Below are 12,873 nucleotides of genomic sequence, written 5' to 3'. Positions count from 1 at the left end.
AAAAACACGAAAGACAAGAGCAAGAGTCTCCAACGCATTGGAGTGGAGTGAGTGCCTCCAGCGCTACCTAATAGTCTCTTGAGTACCAGCGGAATAAGCACCGCATTGCCATCGAGTAAGAATTCCGAGTACTACCGGGTGGCTACGACGTGACGCGTGACTGACGGACACCTTAAGGAGCTTCACCCCTAAAAGGTAGAGCTCTCGTGCACTCTCATTAGCCTCTAGGGGGTCAAGTCACTCGGACGTTTCTCGAATGGGCCCACACAGTGTTCAGTTTTGCGCCTGAATAAAAACAACCACATGATTCAAGACCATCACTATACGAATAAGGTGAAGGTTAAAGAGCCAAGAGGCTGTCTGAAGTAGGTGAGATGCCAGCGGGTCGATGGAACCCTGAGGATATTCGGAACAGGCCAAGTGCGAGTCTGATAGGATGGTGCGTGAGGTGGGATGCGAGACGGCCAAAGCAACGACAACCTCCTCAGCTGTGTCACAGTGTTGTCGGCTGTGAATTGACCCGAGAGGAAAGGGTCCGAGACGTCCACAATGAAAATGCTAGTGTGATCGAAGTGTCGCGCCTGCAGGGTGGCACATAGTGACAGTCTACAGTTGGGACGTAGCTCGGGGTTCATGTTGTGCGGCAGTGGATACACCCATTGCTTTTGACGCCGACGTTCTGGTTTCGGCGTTTGAGTGTCTTGGTCAGAGATCGCATTGAGGACGAGCCTGTGCACCAGGCGTCACACCGAGGGTGCCTGTGACAGACCATTAATTTGGATAACGCGATGAGCTTCCCGCAGCTCTTCAAAGGAGTTATGTACCCCCTGCAACGCCGACCAAAGCTGAAAGAACCGCAATTGCGGGAAGACAATTACAAGGTAGTAATACGCCCAGGAGTTGACCTAGGCTTGACGCGACAGAGTCTGGCGCTCATAAAAGACGGTGTTCTACGAGCGGCAAAGGTACAGCCGGACATTGCTGGGGAAGATACTCTCAGAATCAATTTGTGACAAAATACCATGACTACGAGCATGCCTAGCCTGGCCAATGTGAAGGACTACACCAACATGAAGGAAACTAAGGTCCATGACAAGATATTCGCCCCAGCAGCCTATATATCAGCACAAGAAAACTATCCAAAGGGGTTATCCACGTAATATTGACGTATGATAACCGAGAAGTCCTACAGAACAGCTTGGTCAGTCAGAGGAACCCGACGATTATACTTGCACGACGTATCGGAATTACGGACTCAGTGGTCATTGTTTCGAAGGGTCTTTTGTGCCGTATTTTCTATACTACCGTGGTGTCGAATATAGGTGCTACTTCTACAACAAGCAATATGAAGCATGCACCACTTCTGAACGAGTTGGACATCGGGCGGATGTTTGCTCACAGCCTCCAAGCAAGACATGTTGTGGTTGTGGGGTACTCGATCCAACTTAAAACTACCAGTGCGGTCCAAGCTGTTGTCTTTGCGGGAAAAGTCATCTTACAGGAGACAAAACAATGCAAAGAAAGGTTTAGGACCCCATATTTTTTGAAGAAAATATGGCGGATGAAACAACAACGACACGACGATCAACAACAACATACGAAGACTTTGTCGAACGCTAGTGCAACACAGACCTGGAGGAAACAGCACACATAAGAAAATATAACAGAAGAGAATGGAAACGACATCCAGGACACAGGCGGACGACGCAGAGATTGTTTCAGCTCCTCCCCGTGACTCGCCGTGTTGGAAAGAAAAAGAACACAACATGGACCCAGATCCACATCCATATCAAGATCCTCACCTCAACACAGATCTAGGTCATGGGCCAGGTCTAATAAAAGGACAACGACGTCACGTCAGGAAGAGTCCCACAAGGGTCCTGACGGTGGTCGGTGCAGCCGCCCAATGGTGAGCTAGGCGGGCATGGTATCCGGAGAGCCCCTACCTTCTGAGAGTTTGTCTGAAGCAGTGACAGAAGGGTCCGCCCTTGGTCAAGTGCTAAATCATATTAAAAGTTCATCGCGTTGTGGCCAGTGCTGAGTGTATTGTTTAACGTGATGACACATGGCAGAAGTGTGGCCATTCATCTTTGAATAGATGTGTGAACGTGATTTCTGTTCACACGCTATTCAAGAAAAACCCATGTGCGCCTTTGAATGTGGTGCATTTCGGGCTGTGTGCGAAGTTTCTGACACCTTGTGCCCACTCAGAAAGTTTCTTTACGTTTTTCTCGAAATAAGAATTTGCTCCGAATAATGTGACGCCAATTTCATAACTTTTTTCTCCATGTGTGCTTTGAATTGAAATTTTGTACAATATTTAGCACACTTACCCGTCAATGACCAAATGTTGCTTTGCCTTGCCTTATAGTTTCGCAAGGTTTGTCATCAGCCAACGAAGGCCAATTGATTGATTGATATGTGTGGTTTAACGTTCCAAAACCACGATATGATTATGAGAGACGCCTTGGTGGAGGGCTCCAAAAATTTTGACCACCTGGGGTTCTTTAACGTGCACCCAAATCTCAGCACACGGGCCTATAACATTTCCGCCTCCATCGGAAATTCAGCCGCCGCAGCCGGAATTAAATTCCGTGACCTGCGGGTCAGCAGCCGAGTACCTTAGCCACTAGACCACCACGGTGGGGCACAACGACGGCCGAGCAAGGAACATTATTTTCATTGGTATGTCCCACATTTCTAGACGTGCAAAATGGACGCTCAAACCCACAGTTAGTACACATGACCACACAGGTTGAGCATATTTTTTTGGTGATAGTGTTCTTCGAGCTTCAGCACTGGGTTCATGCATCCAGGCATCTCAGTGATGAAAACACTGAAGAAAGAATGTTAATGTACACAAGTGCATTGTTGTACATTTTTCCACGTGTCAACGATGCAACGTGTACGTTCTTAGGGCTAGACCCTATTCAGTCTAGCATGGCTAAGTGCAGAACTCAGAATACAAGGAAGCGCAAGTTTGGTGGAAATTGCTACACGACGGCGAAGCTGCCTCCTGAGACGGGCGCGGGTGTTTCGGTGACCGTGAGGAAGCTTGAGACATTGCGAAAACGTGATGCTTGTCGACAGAGCTGCATTCAAAAAGACTGACAAAGGTAGCCTACTTCATTGCTGAAAGGTTGCCCACGTTGTCCCTTATAGCGATGCCATAGTATTAGGAAAATGCTAGAGCAACTCAACCGCGAAAACGCAAAACAGAGGGACGAAATAAAACAACTAAAGAAAGAGAATTCTAAGCTCAGGGAAAATCAGCTGCACGAGTCCACTAGCCCCATAGCATCTTCTAATCGGATTTTAACTCCTGTGCCTGCACAAGCGTCAGAAGCGTTTGCAGTGAAACGAAAAGCAGAGGAAATATCTCCCGTAGAAAATGAAGACTTCTCAAAACCTCTGGAAAAGAAAGTCAAGAATACGGTCGGAGAACTAACTAAGATAATGCAACAACAATTTGCAGGATTGCAGTTGCAGCATGAAGAAATAAAACAAAGAATAGATACTATAGAAAATCAACTAACGGTGGTTTAGAATACGCAAACAGAGTTGATGTTATAGAAGCAGGCCCGGTTATAAAACTACTACTGAACCTTACAATCGGCTGACTACGACCGATATGTGTGTTTAGAAAAAGTGTTTAACGATTTAGAGTACATCGTCCTCTACTGTTTGTCCACTCTTAACGCGAACCGGGTACTCTACACTAATCACTACACTACATTACACTACACTAATCAAAGTAGTGGGGAAATGAACCATTCCTGGCATGAAGTGATCAGTATACATTTGGCCAGTGAAATTGTCGTGAGTATCACCACAAACGGGTTAACTTACAACAGTTCCTCAACGGAAAGGAGGTAACATACGTCATAGACTTACAGGAAACTGGATGAAAGGATAGATTGTCTAATTTCAAATCTCATGGTAGCACTGATGAAAAAACGTCTGTAACAACCCTTGTGCGAAGAAATCTCATGGTGATAGAATATGATACAGAAATTTGCGATGTCGATTAAGTTCTTGTTGAATTAGCTTATTCGCAAAAGAGGGGTGAACGTCTATTCATATTAAACGTCTACAGCATCTCAAGACAAAATACCAAATTTAGGCCGCTTTTCACGAAAACAATCAATATGAAAAACAACTGAGCACATGTTATAGTAGGAGATTTCAATTCATCACATGCGGCAAGGGGTTATGACAAAGAAAATATCAAAGGTATAAATCTGTGGAATAGCGCCGGAGAGAACGGCCTGTGGGGTCTCCATATGGCAAGCGGGCGCCACGCTCTAAAAGTGAACGGACACAGCAGACGTGGTCGGACCATACCAAGCCAAACACATTTATTTAATTACTTTTAGAAACGACAATATCGTCTGTGGTCAACATGCTATACCATCATTACACAATATTCCATCGCATGACAAACACAATAACACACCCAGGGCAGCGTCGCCAACGCTTGACTTACGACGAGGGTCCCCGGCGCGCAACCCGCGGTGCCGCTTCACCGGAGACCCACGCTAGAGACAACCAATCGCGGCAACCACAACCCGTGCAAGAAACTCACTCATTCTCTCCTGCCACCACCAATGCTAGCCACTAGGGGTCGCCGCCGGTGCTACCAATCTATCCATGATGATGATAGCGGTGATCAACGCTCGCGAACACAATGCCACCTACCACTTAGTAGTTGTGACTCCGGAATACGGCTTCTGTGCGAGACACGTGCGCCACGGAGCGCAAACAACATTACCGGGGGTGTCAGTCCCCCCCTCCCCACAGGCCTTACATTAATTACCGACCCCCTTTTTCCAACTAGGATTTGAGACAGCGTATTCGAAGACGCTTCTAATCTCACATTTACAAATAATATAATCAGACCTTATTGGCTCAACAAACAAAAAAATATGGGCAGTGACCACGTGACCACTATATAATTGAGACCACGTTTAAAGCGGGTCCACGTAAAAGAGGTGGCAAAGAATGAAAGATGCTTGAATGAGATAGTTTTAAAAAAATCAGAGAGAAGGAAGCATGTGACATCATAGAACACTTAGATAAATGGCTAGGAAAGATTAAGCAAGATATCCAAATGGCAACTAAGACCATGCCAAGAACAGAGGGACTAGAAAACACACAGAGAGTAAACTCCTACATATGTGGAAGGGAAGAAAAAGCCTAGAAAAGCGTGGGAGAGTGCAAAAACACAACAAAAGCTTTAGAAAAAAGATAGCCATCCTTAGTAAATATATAGAGAAGTACGCGGAGAAGCTCTTTAAACAACAATGGAAGGAAAAATGTGATGCGACGGTGAAACAAATAAGTTTCTCCAAAACATGGAACCTCTTCAGATGTCTGATAGACTCGGAAGCGAGCAAGGCAGAACAATGACAAAAAGTTATTAGACTTGTACCCGAATACAAAGGTACGGTGGAAGAACTGCTTGAAGTTACTAGACATAGATACGTTTGGGATAGCAACAAAAAACAATTAAGTCCGTTCAAAGGTAAAAAAATGAATCCCTATAACAACCCATATTTGAGGTCGAGGTACGTTCGGAACTGAAAAACTGAACACCACATCCACCCCGGGCCCCGACGGTATCGCGAATAAAGCGCTCACGAATTTAGACGACAAATCCATTACAGCCCTCGTTGAATATATGAACAAGTGTTGGGAAAAAGCAAGATACCCAAAACTGACAACAGTGATGGAAAATGACAGCAATCATCAGCAATCATAATGATTCCCAAGCCAAGCATGAAATTAGATTTTGATAACCTTCGGCCTATTTCCCTGCCATCTTGTATAAGAAATATTTTAGAGAATGTCATCCTTACCCGACTGATAAATTATATCGAAGACAATGAGCTATTTCCTGATACGATCGTAGGCTTCAGGACAAAACGGTCCACACTGGACATTATACCTAATAGTAAACATCAAATAATTGATGGGGTCTCGATATACTAGATACAAAGGTCATAGTTGACTTATATCTTAAAAGGCATACGATAATACATCACATGAAGCTATACTTGCCAATCTTCAAGCGTTAGGGGTAGGAAAAAGAGTATACAATTATATAGAAGGCTTTCTAACTAAGCCGACTGCAAGAATAATACTAGGCGAAGCAGAATCTCAATAGTTCAGTCTGGGCAGTAGAGGAACGCCACAAGGCTCAGTCCTGTCCCCCTTTCTTTTTAACGTGGCCGTGATAGGTCTCCCTACCAGGCGGAAGGAAATTCAAGGACTCCACCATAGCCTCTATGCAGATTACAATGCACTATGAATTGCAGAAGGTACTGGCGGATATATAGAGAAACTTTACAAACCGCAGTGAATAATGTAGAAGAATATGCCACCCATACAGAATTATAATCCTCACCGAATATCCTTTTCTACAACCCGACAAGAAGGGGTCAGAAATGCATGCAGGAAAAAACGATAATTAAAGTCAGAACACACTACCACACGTGTGTTTTGAAAAATGCCTTTACCTGCGGTCGAAAGCATAAAAATTCTGGAAATTCGAATCAGTTGGAAGGGGCGTAACGGAGAGGTGATTAGATTACTTGAAAGTAGTGCGCAGAAAATTATTTGTTAACTCAAACGAACCACAAACCGACACTATGGTATGAAGGACAATATTATGATGAGACTGGTAGAGGTTTTAGTCATCAGTCGTATTCTATATCTCATTCCGTACCTCACACTGAAAGTGGCCGAGAGAAAAAGAATTGACAGAATCATTAGACGAGTTTTCAAAACAGGCAATCGGACTTCCGAAAACTACCCTAATGAGAGGTTACTTCAATGAGGACTTCACAGCACACCGGAACAGCTTATAGAAGCTCAGAGAACTGCACAATATAAACGACTAACGCATAGTGAAACAGGCAGAACCCTACTAGACGAACTCGGTATAAACTACGCAAATCAAGTATGAGACCAGGAATCGTTTAGTAGTCTTACCTATACCAAAACAATATGCACATCGACGATCATCATGAAAGGAGAGCTGAAAGAGCGAAAAGCATACATAACAACGTCAAATATTTACCGGAAACAAAATACATAGTTGCCACCAAATACAAAAGAAATGACTTGACTATTGCAGTAGTGGACTATAAATAAAATCATAAGGCCAGTGGCTTGGTGAGAACGAGGTTTGCAACAGAGGCGAAGACAGCAGCAATTGCACAGGCCATAGCATCCATTTCGGCTTCACAAATCATTAGCGACTCCCAGACAGCTGTGAGAAACTTTGCACCAGGGCAAATATTCCAAATAGCTTTAAGAATATTGGATCGACACAAAGACCAATGAACAATAGATATATTCTGTGAACCTGCTCACTCCTCCTTGCCCCGCAATGAGCCTGCACACTAGACAGCTTGAGGACTCAAAGACATAGCCTCTGGATTGCCCTGGTCGAGCTGGGTGGACGTTGAATGACTTGAGCAAATGAGCTCTTACAGAGATATTACGCAGTATTATGGGCTAAGCAGGAAAATTTATCCTCTCGCCCACTTATTATTGAACGAAGGACAGGTGGTGGCATGGCACATACTTCAGAACCATCCCTGGCCTGGCCCGGTAACAATGCACCGCTGCGTGCCAGAACTTCATTCGAACAAGTGTAAATTTCGTAATACCATGGCAGAATTGAGCCACGTTCTATGGGCATGCTCACAGGACCCCATGAAAGACAAATTCCCAAGTGGTAAAGGATAGAATACCGCGCTCTTCGGCTCTGACTAGCAATTACAAGCCCGCTTAATACAGAAGGTTGAGGATGCCGCCAAGGCCTACGGGATCATGGCCATCGTTTAGGTTTGGTCCATTCGCCCGCACCTTAAAGGAGAGAAGGATCTCTTGGCTAATTGAAGTTTGCTTATCATCATCTTTCGGGTACTCTTTAGACTGCTTGAAAGAATCGTTGCATCATTTGTACGTAGTCCTCAATTCTATAGCTGTGTTCTTGTGGCATGCATTGTTCTTACGCCAGTCAATTTTGCAGTGGGGTGCAGCACACGTGTGTTTAGAAAAACTGTTTAATAATTTAGAGTAATTGGTACTCTACTATGGGAGAGCAAAAACCGTCCCAGTCAGACGACCATTTAGTCTAGGAGTAAACAAGCACACGTATGTGCCATTATTTTGTTGAAGCGTCAACTTGGCGCAGTGAGCCCATGAGCCCTTTCATGAGCAAGAAAAATTACTCGCACACTGGTTCAGCTTCCAAGCCAGTTCTAATCGAGCCCTTTTGGTTTCATAAATGTTCAGAAAGGCCTCTTATAGGGTCCTGCAACACTTTTCTAAGTAGCCATAATATTATTTCACTAAATAAGTTTATTGCTTCATTAATTAACCTCAGCAAAAACCTTTTTGATTCTGTCCAGTACGAGCGGAGTAACAAAGATTTGTTGCCTATTTTTTCGTACTTGTTTTTTCTTCTTCTCTCGTCCCGACGACTGTGCTGAAAGCTTAGTAGAGAGGAATGACACGTGAGAAAAGGGTACGTCACGAGTACCTCATCAACTTATGCACGGTTTTCTTTGTTTTTTTTCTTCAACGCGCTGCTTTTCAGTGCGACCACGCACGCACATGTGACACGTCGCGGCTTTTGCGACGGCCTCAGTGATTCTCAAGTACGCCATGCTCTACTCAGCTGATGGCGTGATACTCGAGCCTACAATGCATTGATCTTTTTGAATACGGAGTCATTTGTGGAGAGGAATGATTGATTTGATTGATTTGTGGGGTTTAACGTCCCAAAACCACCATTTGATTATGAGAGACGCCGTAGTGGAGGGCTCCGGAAATATTTGTGGAGAGGAGAAAAAATGATTTTAGGCTCATTTTGTTGATGATATGTGGGCCGAAAACCAGCATATGATTATGCGAGACGTCGTAGCGGAAGGCTATAGAAATTTCGACCAGCTGGGATTCTTCAACCTGCCCCCAAATCTGAGCGCACGGGCCTACAGCATTTTCGCCTCCATCAAAAATGCAGTCGCCACAGCCGGCATTCAGTCCCAAATCTGGCGAGTCAGCAGCCCAATACCTATACTAGACCGTAGTGGTGGGGCTAGGCTGGGAATTTATAGTAAAATCCAGGCTGCGAGCTGCGCAATGTTCTTTGGCTCGCTTGCTGTAGAGAGCCTCTACGACCGATTGGAAGAGTACTCTGACCGTGGCCGAAAAGTGTTGCGGGGCCCTTTAAAAAAGAAAACAGGTTAGGCGCTTATGGTTTATAATAATATCTGGGGTTTTACGTCTCAGAACTACGATATGAGAGGCGCCGTAGTGGAGGGCTTCTGACATTTTGACCACCTGATGTTCTGTTACGTGCACTCACATCGCACAAAACACGAGCCTCCACCATTTCGCCTCCATCAATATGCGACCACCAAAATGGGAATCGAGCCCGCGACCTTTGAGTCAGCAGCCGAGCAGTCTATAGCCACTGTCCACCGAAAGCTTCTTGTTCAAGTACTACAACGGTTGCGTATGAAATCGAAGCATAAGATTCAGGAGAGCCAATCAATGGTCAGGGCTTTAATATAAATTATTTGAAAGAGTTCTTTAAAAAAACACGCTTTTCTTGCGAGAAGCTTGGCTTTGGCGGCCCCTACCAGAGTAGATCTCAACCAAGTGCTTCCTTCTACTTGGCCTCGAAGATCTACTTTGGCAGTGCGACGAAATAAAGTTGACCCAAGTAATACGTCAGTGGAGCACCTTCATGTCAGCTTTTGTTAGCACAGTGCGGTGGTACGCAAGGATTACGTCACTACCATACAGGGTCAAACAGAGCCGCAAATTAAAAGATGTCGAGCATTTAAGGTATTGCTGGAATTAACAGTGGTGTGTATCTCGCCAGTTAGAGGTCACTTATACCAGATTGCGCTGTACCGTTCCACAACTAAATTATTACCTTAACAAAGCTCGGCTCAAGGTGTAACCGCTGTGCATTTTTTGCAACGAAATTGAAACAATTGAACATTTCTTTTTTTCTGTCATCGTTACTGTTATCAGTGAAAAGGATTTTAGTAGCCCCATTACAAAAGCTAGGAATACAAGTAAATGTACCACTACTTTTATCACTTGGCGGCACGTCATTTGGTTACTGCCACAGAGATATATGCGTCACTGTGTTTGATCACATCAATAAAACTAAAAGATTACCGTGCAAGTGAACCCTAACATTTTCAGATCCTTAGTTTATAATTCGTAGCGATGTTTGTCAGGAACTAGAGATGGTTTGACCGCTTGCTCAGCAACCATTTTGTGTATTGGCAGTATTATGTGTAAACAATTTTTTGTCAGATTAGCTTTGATTTCAGTTTTGTTTTATTCAAGTATCCTGCTGCCTGGTTTTTGGCCAATCCCCCTCTGTGGGTTAGCACCATTCATCTGAGGTTATCCGCATCAGCATCAGCCGCTCTCGCATTGTGTGAGGCTACCAAACTGAATCAAACGCTGACAATCAGTATGGCGTCTCAGCAGCAACGTTACTTCAAACAGCGCTGACATCAAGACACGCTGCACGCCAGGAGACATGATTCCCAAGGACTACCAGACACCCAAGTAAAGGGCTAGAGTGGCGTTTGATATTTGAGCGGTCAGGCACCTTAAGATCGCGCAATGACCCTTCGTCCATAAACCGCCATTCGGCATCTACAGCAGATGTTACCAAACGTATTTGCAGGTGCGTCATATGTGCAGCGTCGCGCGAAAAAGAACCGCATTGATGAACTCCCTTACAGCACAGACCCGTCAGGGTTCGCTCGTATAGGCGCGCGCTCCCCGCTCTCTTACTGCCGCCATAGAAGAAAGCGATCGTAAGGGTGCTCCATGCACCGGCTCAGCGGCAACGCCACCAGTGCCATCACGAAATGAGGGCTCGAAAAGCTGTAGTAATACGGCAACGTTGACAAGCAGACCCGGAGCTGAGAGCGCGGAAAATAATCATTGTAATTTCACACATGAATCATGGTATGCTGCATGGCTCTTCGCCCTATCGTCAGCCCTTACTTCCAAGATATTACTGGATTTTTAATGTAATTCAGTACTTTTTACGGCTTAATCGTTATACAAACTGCAATTGCTAAAACAATGTCTCATACTTGTGTGACTTGCAGGCTTTCCTTTCCCCTTGGTTCCCGTCCTGGTGGCCGTCTACAGTGGCTGCCATGTCGCTCTTGACGTGGCAGAGTGGGAAGCATCGGCTAAGCAGAAACGGGCATCACCGTGAACAGCCCTAATGCTGAAAGACGTGCAACAATGTCGCATTTCATACACGTTTTTTTTTTTTTACACCAAAGCTGCTTAAGCTTTTCGTTCAGCCGGTTCGCGTGACCAGCAGAAAGTGGGAATGTGCCAAGCAGCTCCTAGGATTAGCATTACGATTAGGATGTTGTAGGTAGCGACGGATCTAGCCTTGGAAAATTTGCACGACACTGCCCCGCAAGCTTTCCTCTTTGCCAGTTGTAATAAACTAATGTCTTTTTTTGTTTTGTTTTTCAATTATGTGCGGGCGTGCTCTTAGAAAGTCGCACCCAGCATGACATAACTCCAGCCAGCAGCCTGTGTGCTATACCACTTGCAGTATTGTACCGGACCCCTATTTCACTGCATACCCCCCCCCCCTAACAATTGTCACTAATCACCAGTCACATGGGAGGCTTGTAGCAGTCAAAAACTACAAAAGAAGTCACGACACCTGCTTTCTGAAGATCCAGTGACCACGCGGAACCACAATATCTGTTACACTGTCACGTGGTGAGTGTAAACGTTGTAGGTCCTCAAATAAACACGACCCTTCTATCTTAAACTCACGACTTCTTAGTACACAGTGTTCTACGTCACCACACTCATTGCAAGTTGGGAAAAATTGCGTCGCTGAAAGTGTAACCTTGTGGAGCCATGCACGCTGGTGTATACGCCGAGACCATTCGGATGTGACGAAGCAAACAGGCCTCTTCCCTTGATAATCATTTTGTCACACATGACTGGCGAGGCGCCAGCAATAACAAATGGAAATGCTTGTCGACGGCTTCTCGTAAAAAATGCTGATTGTCTCTGGCAGCCTCCTTCGTTGGTGTAAGTTTCAAAGCACTCCGGGCAAATCTGTCAGCCACCTTATTACCCGCTATTATTGTGACCCACCTCTACAATAGCCTTAAGGCGAACAGCGTGTTTAAATAAAGATTGTAATTTAGCACAAGTTGGAAATCTCTCGAAACATCCACATGTTCCCACGCATCTCTACTTAAATAGACACACCAAGCACTGCGCTCTATGGTAGCAATGTTAGGCGCGTAAAAAGAAGGGTTCGTTGTATACTATAGACGTATACAACAGAAATGTAAAAAATTAAAATAATGAAACATGAAAAATAGTAAAAAAGCATGGAAAATAAAAAAACTTCGAAAACAAACTACTCCAGATACAAGTTATGCTACATAGTTACTACGTTACTTAATATGCTGAAGCTGGCATAGATTTCTTACACTGTACACATACCCAAATGTGTGATATACAAATGTTCAGTTTTCAATATTTCTTTGTAGTTGCTGTATTGTTCTTACTGTTTTTATTTTTCTTGGACCTAGTTTGTTTTGTTGCTCGTTTTTTAAAATTAATTTTGCTGGCTGTTCCTCTGTTGTCGTACTAAAAGGTGGCTGTGGGCCTTTGTCGAGCTGCCTCTTTCAAAGAGCAGCTTTTACCTGAAGCTCTCCTTCATCGAACTATTGATGAGCAATGAACATTATTATTATTATTATTATTATTATTATTATTATTATTATTATTATTATTATTATTATTATTATTATTATTATTATTATT

General features: G+C 44.3%; 1 protein-coding gene across 2 annotated transcripts in view; it reads left to right on the top strand.

The window, feature by feature from the left end:
* The window catches only part of LOC119167454 (protein-cysteine N-palmitoyltransferase Rasp), a 103,494-nt gene extending 91,959 nt beyond the window's left edge, over nucleotides 1–11,535 (top strand). For both annotated transcript variants that reach the window (XM_075866252.1, XM_037418928.2), the window contains one exon: nucleotides 11,166–11,535. In XM_075866252.1, the coding sequence (XP_075722367.1) occupies nucleotides 11,166–11,278 (113 nt within the window). In that variant the 3' untranslated portion in view covers nucleotides 11,279–11,535. The remainder of the gene's footprint in view (nucleotides 1–11,165) is intronic.
* The last annotated feature ends 1,338 nt before the right edge of the window (nucleotides 11,536–12,873 follow it).

The sequence above is a fragment of the Rhipicephalus microplus genome, chromosome 6 (genome assembly GCF_043290135.1).
Source record: "Rhipicephalus microplus isolate Deutch F79 chromosome 6, USDA_Rmic, whole genome shotgun sequence".
NCBI classification, from domain to species: domain Eukaryota; kingdom Metazoa; phylum Arthropoda; class Arachnida; order Ixodida; family Ixodidae; genus Rhipicephalus; species Rhipicephalus microplus.
This window is presented reverse-complemented; position numbering and strand designations above follow the sequence as displayed.